The sequence below is a fragment of the Scylla paramamosain genome, chromosome 13, assembly GCF_035594125.1.
Source record: "Scylla paramamosain isolate STU-SP2022 chromosome 13, ASM3559412v1, whole genome shotgun sequence".
Classification (NCBI taxonomy): Eukaryota; Metazoa; Arthropoda; class Malacostraca; order Decapoda; family Portunidae; genus Scylla; species Scylla paramamosain.
This window is the reverse complement of record NC_087163.1, coordinates 10,475,001-10,491,098: the sequence shown is the minus strand read 5'-3', so window position 1 is coordinate 10,491,098 and position 16,098 is coordinate 10,475,001. Positions and strand designations below refer to the sequence as shown.

Below are 16,098 nucleotides of genomic sequence, written 5' to 3'. Positions count from 1 at the left end.
CAGAGAAAGGGATGAATGAGAATACTGGTTAACTTGCATTAGAGAGGTAAACAGAATAAGTGAGAGAGAAAAAAGATCTTATACAGCGAGATCGCGGGAGGAGGGAAGGCATGCAGTTAGGAAGATCAGAAAAGCAGTTGGCATGAAAATAGCAGTAGACGACAGCAAGAGATACAACATTGCGGAAATGAGAGAAAGGCTGAAGACAGTCAGTTAGAGGAAAGAAGTTGGTAAGACGAAAAGCTTTCGATTCCACCCTGTCTAAAAGAGAGGTATGAGTGAACACCACCCTCTTCCCAAACACACACAATATGAAGCATACTCCATACATGGGCGGATAAGGCCCCTGTACAGAGTTAGCTGTTAGGGGGGATGAAAAATCTGGCGGAGACAACTCAGAATGCTTAACTTCATAAAAGCTGTTTTAGCTAGAGATGAGATGTGAAGTTTCCAGTTAAAATTATAAGTAAAAGGACAGACCGAGGGTGTCCAATGTAGAAGAGGGGACAGACGAGTGTCACTGAACAATACTAAGTTTCCTCTGCCCCAGTCAGAAATCATGTATCAGAAGTGAGGCGTTCTGTGGCTTCCCTGTTGACTTCCGCACGAGCGGAAATATACGAGTATCAGTGGCACAAACATCAGCGGATGTACGTGTTTCCATAGGAGATTCTAGGGCTTGAACTAGTGGGGAGGATTAACGACCCTGCTATGTCATATCCTAGAAATAAATAGGCCCTACTGATAAGGAATAATGCTTCACGCACAGCAACAAGTACAAGACCTATGAAAAAGCAACATTGCGAGAATATTTAAGTTAATAGGTATGGATTTTTAGTAGTAATGTCCGAAATATTTACGTTTTTCCTTTGTCGTGTTTTGCAAAGTAAAACAAGACACTGGATACCAAAAGTGTTTGTACAACACCCGTATTTCGAAAGATAGTAGATGGGATGTAAGAATAATCCTTGCGCAGTGAGACAAATCCTTTGTGGACAAATGGGACAAAGAGGATTAGTTTGAAAGCTAGTAGCAACTACTGCCTTAGACTTTGGTTGTTGGACATTCGGTGATGTGTCATATGGTGTTCTTATGTTGTGTATGAAAGCTGTTTGAAAACACACGGCAATCAGAGTAAGGGCACACATTGATATTCTGACCAGCCTTCCTATAATATTCAAGATTTAAAGGTGGTTGGTAATAAAATCGACCATAAAAAGTGAGAAACAAAGACAAAGAAGAGTCTTCTTACTAAGGCTTCATTCTGCCTAAGGCAGTGAACAGTGTACAGCAGGGCAGAGCAGGAATCACCTGAACAAAACGCCTAAGTTTAAGACAAAAAAAACAAATCGGAGTAATGAGGCAACACAACGTAACTGAAGCAAATGCTCGAACTACGTAAGTGAACCAGAAACTCACACACACTCACACTCAGGACTCACTTCGCACACACACTCCCTCACGCGCCGCGCCGCCGAGTAGTCCTTCCCCGACCCAGCTCGGTGGGAGAGTGACGCTCAAGCTTCCATTCGTGATTCCGGATCAAGATCAAGGGTCGCCGGCCCAGCGTGCTCTGTGATTGGCTCTCACAGTCCCGGGTCGCACCGCCGAGTAGGTCTTCCCCGACCCAGCTCGGTGGGAGAGAGACACCGAAGCTTCCACTCCTGATTCCGGATCAGGATCACGGGTCCCCGGCCCAGCGCGCTCTGTGATTGGTTCTCACAGTACCAGGCCGCGCCGCCGAGCAGCGATCGATCATAGAGGTTAAACACCGTTGGTTCCGGTGAGGAGATGGAGGAGTGACCGAACTTAATTCATCCCACCAATCTCTCCTACAAGCGCCCAGGAATAGTGTTCCCCAGTGCTCCCTCTGTTCTCAACTCTACAGTGCCCAGGATTACAGTGTTCCCCAGACCTCCCACCATCCCCAACTCTACGGTGCCCAGGATTTACTCGTCTCAGCCCCACAGTGCCCAGGATTTATCCCATCTCGCCGCCCCTTTATTCACAGTGCCCAGGATTTAGTCACCAGTGCCCAGGATCTACTACCCACCCAACCCATAAAAAGTGATTGCCTCAGTGCTACAGTGCCATAGTGTTTTTTGCGTGTTCTTAGTGCTACCCCAGCGTCCGGTGTCAACGTCACTTGACATTTCCTAATGGCTTAGGGCTTTCCCCTAGCTCCTCCGAGCCCCAACCATGGGGTGAGTTAAAATTAAACACCTTCGGCCCAAGGAGCTCGGCACCAGAAGCCGGCTCCTGCAGCTTCTTGCCCCCACTGTGAGAGTGACACGCCTTATACCCACCGCTGACGCAGTAATAGTCCTCACTGCTACAGATAAAGATACTGATGCAGTGTTTCAAGATGACGTGCTCCAAAAACTCTCACAAGACAACTATACGGCCATCCTCCCACCAGAGTTAAAAGCTAAAAGAACAGTCATCTGCTCCAGACTGGATGACTTGGTGTACCAGCATCACGCCGAGGAACTGCGAGAGGAGGTGGAGATCCAGGAAGTGTTCAAGTTCCCCAGATCGAACACAGTCAAGTTCACTTTCCGCTCCAGTGAGATGGCAAGAAGGGCTCGAGAGGAAGATCTTCTCCTCTTCTCAATCTCGCTTCCTCCCCACCAGATCAAGGAGGAAACTTACACACCATTACTCACATGCAACACATGTGTTATGCTATTGAGGACCATTCAACCAGGCAATGTTCCCGACCTCAAGGATTCAAAGTGTGCTCAAAGTGCTCGAGCAACGAGCACTCCTTCCGAGATTGCCAAGCAACAGTGAAACGCTGCCTTCACTGTGGCCAGGCACACAGTTGCATGGCCATGCGCTGCCCAGTCACGGAAAAAGACATTAAAGGAGGAGGAACGCATGCGATTAGAGTCGATGAGGAAGGCCTCCACATCCTATGGTCAAACCGCTGCTACTGATCCCCAGGAAGTCCCAGGTGTCAACTTAACAGGCCTAGTGTGCGTAATGCACGCCCACATGGTCAACTGCGCGGCACCTGGCTCCTTCTAGACGACCCTCTCAGCCAGCCTGGCGATGAATAACCTGCCCGATATCAAGTTGCCTCCCAATCCCCCTTCACAGGCCATCATTAAGGCCATCACGGGTAAGACGCAACCCATCCAGGACCCTCAGGCAACCCCCCCCCCCCCGCCGAACCCAGGAAGGACAAACCATCCTCTTCTGACTACAATGACTCGGACCTGGTGAACGACGAAGTCGACGTAGAACACGACTCGGAAGGTCACAGCAATATCCCCCATCGCCCTTGGAAGACCCTTTCCTCGTCTCGTTCACCGAGCCAGAGCAGACAAATATCACCATACCCCCTCATCTGAACGTGTTCAGCAGGCTAGATCCCCACCCGACTGACGCCCCAGATCCTCCTGTCAGAGGAAGCAGATCCCTAGGACAGGACGATGACTCTACTAAGAGTAATCCAACACAATGTACTAGCCTGGAATAGACGTAAGAACGACCTAAGCAATACGTACAGACAATTTGACCCTGACATTATTCTCATCAACAACCACGGTCTGACAGATGACAAAAGACTTAAAATACCAGGATATAGGATAATACAACGCAACACTACCAACGAATTCCACGACGGTGTAGCAATAGCCATTCGGACTAGATTAAAATACTCAAGACTAGAGGATGACTACTTATCTGAGACGCTTTCCATTGACGTAGAAACAGATGATGGACCTCTGACTGTCGCCACTTCCTATCTTCCCCCCTGTTGCCCCTTCCTTCCCCACCCTGACTTTCTTTGACTCTTCTGTAGACACTCCCCCATGCTATTCGCAGGAGACATAAACGCCAGACACCTGATCCTGGGAGGCACTACAATCAACACAGTAGGCCGCGACCTCGCAGACTATCTTCGTCGACAGACTGCCAGACACATTGGACCTTTTTTTCCTAGCTACTTCGGCCCCAATGCTCCTTCCTCCCCTGATATTATTCTAACCAACCCTTTCAATTCTTTCCCCCACTCTATCTCTCCAGGACCTCTCACCTCCAGTGATCACCTCCCTATGGTGATAGACATTTGCTCCTCCTCTGTTCTCATCCCCATAACCCCAACTTTTTCCTTCCACTCCGCTGACTGGGACAGCTTCAAAGAAGACGACCTACTGGACATGATGGTCCAACCAGATATTTCCCACACCAGTCTGGAGGATATTGATGATGCTCTTGATTACTGGATGCAGCTAGGACAGTAGCTGACAGACACATAATTAAGATGGCACACAGGACGATTCCATGCCCGAGACCCTCAAGGAAATCACATATGCCCAGAATACAATTCCAGGCATTGCATAACCAAGCAATTAGGACAGGTTGGACATACGACAAGTTCATTCGATACAGACAGCTTCGACAGACATTAACTGACTCCAGACGGGATGAGGTCGCAAATTGTTGGGGACGTACCCTAGCAAGACTGGCCTCTTCCCACAAGGATCCTAAGAAATTCTGGACAAATATAAAAAGACTCGGGTCGAGCCACTGGACCTAACTCAGCCTATCTGACCGACGGAAACGGACACCGACACTAGTCAGCCATGGACAAAGAAAGACTACTGCCTTATGGGAGCCTGTCTTCCAGGAGGATGACAAGGACTTTGAAGACAAAGACACTGTGTTGGATTACCTCAGACAACACGTAGACAGGACCACTCCATACGACAGGGCGGACCCTATGAGGCTGTCAGGCACTTCGAATCTTGACTGCCTCATCTCCTCTGAAGAGATCCGATACACCATGAAGAAAAGAAAAGCAACTTGCCCCGGCAGGAGCTCAATCAATAAGCTCATTCTAACCCATCTTGCGCACCAGGCTGTGGGGAGGCTGCGTGACATCTTTAATTCTGCCCTCTCTGCAGGCTACTTCCCTGACGGTTTCAAGGGAGCTGAGATACGAATGATAGTGAAGTCTGGGAAGGATCCTTCCCACCCAGAAAGCTACCGCCCAGTCTCACTTCTGGAGACACCAGGGAAACTGCTGGAGAGGGTAGTCACCAAGCGCCTGCACGACCACCTGGAGGGAGCTGGTATGTATGGTCCCAGGCAATATGGATTTCGGAGAGGAGTAGGGACGACCCACACCATCGCAGTTGTCACAGAAACCTTGGCAGTACATGAGGCAGCTGGCAGCAGATGCAACCTCGTCCTTCGGGATGTCAGTAAAGCATTCGGCAAGGTGTGGCATCTTGGACTCAAGTTCAAGATACTACACCTCTACACCTCTACACGCTCTATGGGGCTGGGGAGCCCCATAGAGCGTTTGGTTTGTGACTTCCTGGAGGACAGGACTGCCAGGATCAGGATTGGCAACCACGCTGGGCCACCGTTTCCTCTCTCCGCCGGGGTCTCCCAGGGGAGTGTCCTCTCCCCCACACTCTACACCATATATACCCGGGACTGCCCAAGCTCCAACGCCGGAATAAACGTCCAGTACGCGGACGACATCACCCAGCTCATTTTCCATCCTGGGAGGTCGTCGAGGGGTCTCAATTTCAGGACCGGGAGGGAGACTGCCAGAGTCGACACGTACAAGGAGTGGCGAATCAGGACAAACCTTAATAAGTTCGCGGTCATCCCCCTGGCCACCAACAAGCCTGCACCTCTACTAATGGAGGGAGACTGGTCGACTTCCGACAACGTGGGAGGCTCCTGGGGCTACAACTCTCAGGACGTGGCTACATCTGCCATGTATCAGGACAGGTCCAGCAGGCAAGGAGGGCCCTGGGAACTTTATACCGCTTCAGGGACCTGGACCGCGAACTTAAACTCCACCTCATCAAGACTCTGGTGATCCCGGTCCTCATGTATCCCCCTTTCCTCACGCATGCCTTCAATGGGTCCGCCATCAGCAGGCTCCAACGAGTTCAGAACGCAGCCCTGCGATTTGCATTGGACGTTCGCTGGGACGATTTCCGAACAGCGGAAGCCATGCACGCGGAGGGCTCCATCCCAGCCCTGAACGTTAGGCTCCAAGACCTTGCGGCCAGAGTCTGGCAAACACTGGGGGACATGAACTGGGAACAGTTCACTGCCCTACAAGACCTACACAGAGAGGCCCCCAACCGCCAACATGCCAACATGGTTTCCGCGGAGCCTGCTAACACTCGAGAGGGATCCCACCCCTGCACCCCGGTACCGGTAGATGAGTAAACACAAACCTTAATCTTCCCTTTTATACGTTCGAACTTCAATTATTTCCTTTATATTTATACATTTATTTCATTTGGTTTAATTACTTATTTATATATTTATTTATTTAACCCTTTCTTGCCCGAATTATTAACAACACAAAAGAAAAATTATTTAAGGACATAAATAAAATAAAAACATGCAGAAGAAATTATTTATTACAAAAATTGTTAAATTTAAATGTTTGTGGGCATTTAACCAAAAGGTGACCAATTGGGTCCATTGGGCACTTGAGCACTTTAAATGCAAAAACAAAAAATAATTTTTCTGTAAGGTATTTTCTATGTTCTACACAAACAATAAATTATTCCATATCTTGATACTGTTCAAAACATAACATAGAGCTCCAAAAAACATAAAATACATTTGATTTCATTTTTGTAACACAATGTTTCCCTTTATCTCACATTGTTTTCTATTCCTACTGGTGAAAGTCCAGGAAGCAGTTTTTCTTCTGATCACAGCACAAGTACACATTACATTTTAGGCAATACATACGCACTTTGCTTTTGCACCCTGGGAGTTTGCATGTTGCACGGTTTGCTGAGAAAGCAGGGAAGTGTCCTATTCCATCCTTGCGGATGTCATCTTCAGGAATGGGTTTAGTTGCTCTGCCACATTTCTTCTTTTTCTCAAAGTTTACCTTTACAGCATCAGTTGATGGCCTCCCTCTTTTCTTTCTCAAATCCTTTCCACTAGCTGTGAGTGAGAAAGCTAGTTTTAGTTTGAAATCACAGAGGGCATATTGCTTCTTCTCAGGAATTTTTAGTGAGACAGCTGAGCGCCTGTAAAGTAGCCAACTATTGACTACTGCCATGTCAAAAAGATGAAAAACAAGCCTCAAGTAGTATTTCCTAGAACGAAAAGACATTCTATAGTACGTCAGGAGTTGGTCTTGAAGATCCACACCCCCCATGTGCTCATTGTACAATTTGACAATATTAGGTCTAGGGACTTCAACTTCTTCCTTTCTCTTCCTGTCATATCTCACACAAGTCTGTTGTGGTTGAGAAGTAGCAAATGTTGAACTTAGGCACACTGCTTTGTTGTCATACCATTTGACTGCATATGTAGTAACACCACTGTCACTCGTTGTCATCCATTCATCGTAACTACCTCTACCCTTGGAGGCTAGTTGCTTATCAGACTGGAATGACAAATCTGGAAGTCTCCTACTCTGAACTGTGCCACAGCACCAAATCCCTTTAGTCGCTAAGTACTCTACTAAAGGAAGAGAGTTGAACCAATTGTCAAAATATAATTTATGGTTCTTGTGATGAGGTATCACTTCTGTCAAGTGTAAAACCGAATTAGCACTTGGCCCAAGGTCAGGCACATCACTGGTGCTTACAGGGCAAATTTTACCTGTATAAGGCCTGAAGTCATAAACATAACCTTTGTCATCTGCTAGGACAAATATTTTATATCCCCATTTAGAGGGTTTCTTTGGATTGTACTGTTTCAAGCTTGATACTCCCTTGAAGGGAACAATTTGCTCGTCTACACTTAGATGCTCAGTCATAGGAACTTTTCTAAACTCCTGTCTCAGGTGGTCTATCAACATCCTCACCTTGCATAACTTGTCAGTGGTGTCAGTGTTGCTGTTATCCACATTTATGTGCATTTATGTACATTTGCTTTGGAGATATCACTAATCCAGAAGGTCCTGAAAGAAAGTTATCATAAAATCAGTGCAACGGTCAAATATAGCCTCCTCAATAATAAGTTTCCCATGTTTTTCTGTTCATCAATAAAACACTTGGTATATGTGACATGGTATTACCAGCATGCACTATAACAGATAGTTTTATTCATTATCAGGATTGTTGTGCTTGTTACCATTACTATAGACAAAAACTACCTGAGTGCCCACTGGGACCATTTGGTCACCTTTACTAAATGTCATATATTACTTTTTTATATCTGTAAAACGTATTCAGAGATACTTTAGTGAAAAGTTTGATATATCCAGATATCTACTGTATTTTTTTTAGTACAAAATCAGTTACCTGGAACAGCATCCATCCTGCATAAAGTGTGGGGAAGGGAGCAGTGTCAACACACGTCCACCCCCAGCGACGATGGACTGGATACTGGCGGGAAGTCGTCTCCTAGTGCTAGCATATGACACCACGTGCTTCACAAAAGAGTACCAAAAGAGCCTGATGGGCGCAGGGCATGAAACAACATGCACACATCCCGTAGGATTAAGCTAAACAAAAGAGGACCGGAAAGTCCTCTTGGGCAAGTTAACAATTCATGTCACATTAGTTAATGTATACTCAAAAAATAAATAAATAAATAAAATAAATGAATAATAAAGAAATAAATCTGTATTACGCGCTATGTGTACCATCATATCTAGTAAATATTCTGTTATCATGTCATTGTTTATTGTATTATATTGTATATATTCTATTATCATGTCATTGTTTCTTGTATTATATTCTATTATCATGTCATTGTTTCTTGTATTATATTCTATTATCATGTCATTGTTTCCTGTATTATATTTGTTTGAGTTATCATGTCACGTTATTGTCTTGTATTATTTACTATTCATATTTGCAATGCTTTTCCTACGCATTGTTATATATATTCCCCATGTTTCACGTTATTGGTCTTGTATTATTTGCTATTTATATCTGTAATGTTCTTCATCTGCATTATGTTATATATATCTCTCATGTTATGCTCTGTATTACACATGTAATGCACATTTCCTGTATTATGAATGTAATATATTCAATGTATATTTCACCACTTTTTGGAAAAAACAGCTTCCCGGACTGCCCGGAAACTTTTTACCTCCCACTATATTTAATTTATTTCACACACTTTTCCCCCTCTCATTCTATACCCCTGCCCCCGCTTCTTTATAACACCCACTTTCTCAATAAACTGTTAAACTGTTAAACTGTTAAACTGAAACATACGCACAAGCTAAATCAGTAACAATACTCAGATGCATAATAATGACTTGAATTTTTTCCTTGGCAAATTTATTAGATATCCCAGCCTGTCTACAAGTTTCTTAAAGATAGTCAACTATTACATGAATGGAACAGACTCAGTAATCAGAATGTTAGTGCCCAGTCATTAGGAAACTCTAAAAGAAGATAAATACGTATTATGGCTGAAGATGAGAAGTGGAAATGAGTAGGTATGTTGTGCATAGGAGGCACTAGACACCTGCCGAAACGATAATTACTGCCAGTGAGGTCTAAAGCACTGGATTAGGGGGTGCTTTGAACTTATCATTAAACCCAACTGTGACCTCACTGAACGTTTCCCTTTGTATCTCACAACACAAGGGAGCAGTCACAGCCTGCCCTCTAAAGACAGCTCTCTTCCTTCACACAAAACTACATACACCTAATTACACACACACGCTTCACTCAAAATTCAAAATTATCATGATGACTAACACCAGTCTCGAAGTCCTCATCTGGGGAGGGGACCATAAATGTCCCCAGGTCTGACTTTTTTTTTCATTAACTTCGGTAACATTCGCAGACTTAGATTTAATTTTCAATTCCTAGAATACCACGTCTCCTCTACTAAACCTCATCTTTTCCTCACTAAAACACAACTGACTGAGGCAAAATTTTTTTTGTTTCCTTCTACTTCCTTTATCCTCATTTTCAATCTAAAGCTGGATGTTGCGTCTATGTGCGCAACAATTACCCTGCTCTCGTGGCCATGCTCTTGAATCTTTCGAGTTTTCCACCATCTGGGTACGACTACAGAGTCACTTTCAACCTAAATTTATCTCTGCTGTATACCTCTCATCTAACTACTCTGACTGTAAGAAATTATTTGACTACTTAACTTCCTAAGCTAAGCAGAGCACATTCTGACACTTTTCCCTTTTGCGAAAATCTCCATACTTGGAGACTTCAATGTTCACCACCAGCTTTGGCTTTCCTTTCCTTCACTGACCATCCTGGTGAACTAGCCTTTAACTTTGCTATCTTCCACGACTTAGAGGAACTTATCTTTTCCGTTGAGCACTTACGATCACAATCTTATATCTGTATCTTGTCATATCGCTCTAATCCCTTCTCAGGATCGCCTAAAGAGGAGGTGCCTCTGTCATTTTCTCTCAGCTAGTTGGGAGGATCTGAGGAGGTATTATGCTAATTTTTCTTGCAATGACTACTACTTTTATGTTAGAGACCCATCTTTGTGTGCTGAGGGCATAACAGAGGTGATAGTGTCTGGCGTGGAGGAGTACATTCCTCACTCTCTCTCGATTTAAACCTTCCAAACCTTGATTTAACACAGCCTGCTCTCGTGCTATACCTGATAGAGAGGTGGTTCACCAAAGGTACTTGAGTCTTCCATCACTTAAATCTCATGCGCTTTATATTTCTTCCCAGAATCATGACAACTGTTCTCCAACTTGCCAAAAACTCCTTCATTAGTACAAAGTGTCAAAATCCTACAAGATTTTGACACTTTCTATTAATGAAGTCCCCTCATGACTTTTGGCACGTAACCAAAAACATCTCCAATAACTTTCCTTCTTCATCTTTCCCTTCTTTTTTTTTTTTTTTAACCTGATGTCACCACTGCCATCTGATCTATTTCTAAAGCTGAACTCTGCTCAAACCTTTGGTAAAAACCCTAACTTGGATTATTCAGGTCTTGTTTCTCCCTCTATTCCACCCACTGACTACTTCATACTACCTATTAAAATCCTTCGCAATGATGTTTTCCATGCTCTCGCTGGCCTAAACCCTCTGAAGGCTTATGGATCTGATGAGGTAGGTCCCTCTTATTGTTTTCCCCTTTAGTGGGAACCGCCTTGTCGTGGTTGGGGGGGGCTTGTGTGTCCCTATGAGCTGGTGAGAGAGGCTAGATCGGGCTTAAGCCCCTGCTCCGTCCTATTTAGAGAGAGAGACTGCTATTCATGCTAGTAAGGTCGCCAGTAAGGGACTAGACTGAATGGTTTCCGGAGTTAGACTGCCAGTATGGCCCAACGGTGCCGCTCACCAGAGAGACCACCTTTTGAGGTCCTTTGTTGGATGGTTGGGTGCCTGGGCTGGGATGCGTTGTGGTGGGAGGTCTTAGCTCCGTCACGGACAAACTTTCGAATCATGAGGGGACACTTTTTTAAAACGAGTGGGCCCCATAGGACGAGGTACCCCATCCGCATGAGTAAAAATAAAAATTCCTCTGTTCCTCGAGGGGCGGTCGACCAGGCCCTTGAGAAGTCACCCTCTGATCATGATGGTGATGTGCATGCACATCACCATCACGTTCATCACCATCACGTTCATCACATCACATCACCATCATCCCTGCTGCTGTTTCCCATGGTGGAAGACCCCTTGGGTCAGTCGGTGAGCTATTCACTCAGTTTTCAACTCCTTTAGGAATAATTCTTCATATCCATCTCAAATATGACGGTGATTGTCTCTCTAATCGATGCTATATGACATTTACATCAGACGTTGCTGCCAGAGCTGTTCTTTAAGCAATAAATTATCTGCGTCTTGGAGACAACTTAATTGCTGAGGTCATTCGATCAAGCAATGTAGTTGACAGCGAGAATGATTATTGCCCTAATGTCTTTGATGATGCTGAGGAAGGTGCCCCTAAAGCTTACCACCAACCAACATCATACTTGTCTGTAGCATATTATAGAGAAGGTCGAGGTAACTTTATCATAGCTGCCAAGTATCTAGAAAGAGAGACCGGAGTTCTCCCTACAAATAATATCAAGAAATATGATAAAGGTGTCTTAATCAGAGCTAAAGATTTAACGCAGGTGTTAAACGCATGATGTTCCTCCATCTGCCTTGCCCTTCTGATAGGGTCTTCCAATCCATCAAATCATACCGAACATTCAGTTACTGTAAAGGACGTACTTACAACCATGACCAATATGAATTCTCAAAGGATGACATCCTTCACCTATGTCCAGATAATGTTCAATGAGTGGCCAAGATTAGAGGAAATATTAACATGATTATGCTAACTTTTTGTGGTTCTTTTCTCCCTGAACGTGTAACGATCAGCCATCTTTCTCTTCCAGTAAAAACAATGCTACTTGTGTTATGAGTTTGGTCATGGAAGGAAAAACTGTCAAACATCGTCCCTGGTTCCGTCACTGTTCAGCCCTTGACTCACACCATACTCCTGAATGCGAATCGGAACAGTACTGCTTCTACTGCAGAGAGGCTCACCCGGTACGTTCCCGACAATGCAAGGGTACCGTCTCGAGCAGGACATCTTCCAGCTGACTAATTTTCAGTTTATAAATCTAGATAATGCCAGAGAAGAACTTCTTTTCTGACAGAAGGATGGTGGGACAAAAATATATGCCTCTTCCCTTCACTCTAGTTCTTCCATTTCCACCACAGATAATAAGGTTGTAACATCTTCCTGTCTTTCTCAACCATTAATTTTTTCCTCCTCTTTTTTGTGAGAATATATTTTCTTAAATTTCTGTCAGCAATAAGTTCTCTGTTTTGGAGGATATTACAGGTAAGCTATACTCTGCATCTTCAGCCAAGACGCCCTCTTCTTTTTCAGTAAAGCCCTCCACTGCATCTTCATGAACTACATCAGTCTCCCCGTACAAAATTTCATATTGCTGAAGTCCACGCCCCCATGGACTCTCACCCACGAACGACTCCCAAGACTTTTAATCCTTGACAGGCACATTCTAGCAACTCTCCCAGGCTTCCTCCTCAGTCCCATCAAAAGCATTCCCGGGCGTTTGCTGAGTACTTAGACTCAACGGACGTTCCCCCTAGAAAGATCCCTTTGGGAGCGTCAGATGACGTTATATATCCAAGTGATTCCTCAACATCCGAAATGGACATGGGGTTTCTCTGCCAGTCTTGCAAATAAGTCCTCCTCTAAGAGCGATACCAATAAGTCTCTGTCGAGGAATCCCTTTCCTCCAGTCTTTTCAGGAGTTTCAGAGACTTGTGTGCGGGTAGCTATCCCCACACCAGTTACTCAGTCTCAGGTTTCTGTGCCTACAGATGGCGTGGGACCAGATAAGCCTCGCAGACCGAGAAAATTACCTAATCAGGTTGGCAAAGAGAAACTTCTTTCTGGGGCTTTCTTGAAAATCCCCTCAAAATACTAATATTCAAGATTTTGCAGTGGAATTGCCGTGGTTTGCATGCCTCCTGGGAAGAGTTCCGGGTATTGATCTATAAGTTTTCTCCTGTTTGTATTTCTTTGCAAGAAACAATGCTCGGAGAATCGACTCACTTTGGTCCTCCTGCGTATCGTGCTTTCTTTTCCACTCTAATTCCTGGTCAGGGCCACCACGGTGACACTGCCATCGTGGTGGCTGCAGTTGTTGCGTGGCTCCGCTACAGTTGTTGCTATTAAGGTTTTTATAAACGGTTTTTTTTTATACATTGTGTAGAGTGTATCTCTCTCCCAGTGTTCCTATCGAGAGAAATGAACTTGATAATCTTTTAAATGCTCTTCCTTCTCTCCTTTTATTGGGAGACTTCATTGGTCGCCATCCTTTGTGGGATGAAGACGCAGTCAACCCCCCGTGGTCTTTTAATTTCTTTTTTTTTTTTATCGAGGATTCAGGATTGGAGATTTTAAACTCTGGAGACGTGACCCACTTCCACAGTCAAACCGGTACTTTTACAACAATAGATCTCTCTCTCTGTACCTCTAATTCTTTTCTTGATTTTAACTGGAAAGTTTTACCGGACCTGTATGGGAGCGATCGCTTTCCAATTTTATTGGAGTCAACTGATCATGAACCAAAGTCACGTCCTCCCCAGTGGCGCCTGGATAAGGCGAATTGCCAGCTGTTCACAGAACTCGCTTTCTCTGCTCTCTCAGTGGATGAGATAGGAAGCTGTGATGAGGCTGTAACATATTTCACTGATGTCTTGCACTCTGCTGCTCTTCATTCCGTCCTAAAAACTTCTGGTCAGTTTCTTAAACGTCCTGTTCTCTGGTGGAAGCGTGCTGCCTTTTCCCGCCTTCGAGGACATCGTGGGAACGTCCACTGCTAGGAAGCTGTTCTACAAGCGCGTGCCTGTGCGCGTTACACCTTAAAGATTACTCGGCGGAAGTCTTGGAAAAGTTCTCTCTTCCATCACAGTTTGCACTCCACTCACTGAGGTCTTCAACAGAGTCCGCAAAATATCTGGGAAATACTCAGCACCTCCTCTACCTGTTTTATCCCATGATGGGAGGACGGTGGCAGACCCAAAGACGGTTGCCGACCTGTTTGCTGAGCACTTTACAAGTGTGTCCAAAAAGAATCCAACTACACCTATGGCACTTCATCGACGACATTTGGAATCTGCTGGCGTCAATTTTCCCTTCCCTGGTGGAGAGTCTTATAATGTTCCATTTTCTTGGTCTGAGCTACGCATGGCTTTGTCCCAGTGCCATGATTCATCCCCGGTTACTGATGACATCCCATATTTTTTTTCCGCCACATGTCTGATGAATCTTTTACCTTTTTATTTGACCTCTATAGCTTTATTTGGAATACTGATGATTTTCCATCTTCTTAAGGTGTGGCTATCATTATCTCTATTCCAAAGTCTGGAAAAGATCAGCAAACGACCAGTTATCGCCCCATCTCTTTAACTTCATGCATTTGTAAATTACTAGAAAAGATAATGAATATCAGGATTATGTGATACTTGTAGAGAGGCAATTACATGTCTCCCGTTCAGTATAGTTTCCGGAAAATGCGATCTACGACTGGTGTTTTATTGTCTCTGGAATCTTCAGTTTGTGAAACATTTGCTAATAAGCAACACTATGTCACACTTTTTTTATTTTTTTTATTTAGAGAAAGCTTACGACACAGCCTGGCACCATGGCATTTTACTTAATCTTTTTGAGTTTAGTCTCCGTGGCCGACTCCCTATTTTTATAGAACAGTTTCTATCTCTCTCTTTTTTTCTTTTTTTTTTTTTTTTACGGGTACGGGTTTGTAGGTATCTGTCAGTTGAAGATGGCTTGCCTCAAGGAAGCATACTTAGTGTCACACTTTTCGCTGTATCTATAAACACTGTCATTGATGTACTTCAGGAAGGACCTCGTAGTAGCTTACAAGTCGATGACTTGTCTGTCTCCTTTACTGCGGCGCGGATGCCAATGATTAAAAGGAAACAGCAGGTGGCAATCAATAGGATTTCTCAGGAGGCCTCAACTCGGGGATTTCGTTTCTCGGCTTGGAAGACATTTTTTGCCGCCTCCGTGGTGTTCACCTTGACTCAGACTTATATCTGCATGATAGAAGAATCTCTTGTGTGGAGTAAACATGTTTCCTGCGACGTATATTTGACAGTCGCCTGACTTGGTTACCCCACCTTCGTTATATTAAGGAAGCATGCATGAAGGCACTGTCACTTCTAAGAGTTTTGGCTCATACTTCTTGGGACACTGACAGACAGACCCTCCTAGCTTTGCAGGTACTTTGGAGTACTCTTGGGAAATTTATTCGTCTGCTACTGTTCGGCTCCGTATGTTGGATTCGGTGCACCACGCTGGTATTCGCCTGGCAATTGGTGCGTTCCGCTCATCCCCAATCCCTAGCCTGCTGATGGATGCTTGTGTCCTGCCATAGGACCTACGTCGTCACACTCTAGTCATTAATGAGGTGTTAGTATCGAATCAACCGCCTTCCTGAGTTTGTCATTTATACGACAGTTTCTGATGATGCACTTTCTCCCTTATATGATGCACGCCCTAGTTTTCCTAAACCTTCTGGATATCGGGATACGTCTGCCATGACCAAGTTTAATATACCCTCCATCTCCATTTGTCCCCATCACCTTTTAAGGGTCGGGTACTGGCAGTTTTCGCGGGTATCGATCTGCCCTCCTGTTATTAATAATA

At 44.7% G+C, this 16,098-nt stretch overlaps 1 protein-coding gene across 1 annotated transcript; it reads right to left on the bottom strand.

Annotated features, from left to right (window-relative positions):
- Positions 1-6,664: 6,664 nt before the first annotated feature.
- Positions 6,665-7,807, bottom strand: LOC135106187 (piggyBac transposable element-derived protein 3-like). The gene is made up of 2 exons (XM_064014965.1): positions 7,609-7,807; positions 6,665-7,425 (listed from the first exon to the last, which is right to left on the bottom strand). Exons 1-2 carry the CDS (start codon positions 7,805-7,807, stop codon positions 6,665-6,667), a joined length of 960 nt encoding a protein of 319 aa, XP_063871035.1.
- Positions 7,808-16,098: the final 8,291 nt, after the last annotated feature.

Coding starts and splice junctions, on each gene's coding strand:
- LOC135106187 (XM_064014965.1), bottom strand. CDS start 7,807: ATGTTGATAGACCACCTGAGACAGGAGTTTAGAAAAGTTCCTATGACT. Junction 7,426..7,608: donor TGACTTCAGGCCTTATACAG/GTAAAATTTGCC, acceptor GCTGTGGCACAG/TTCAGAGTAGGAGACTTCCA.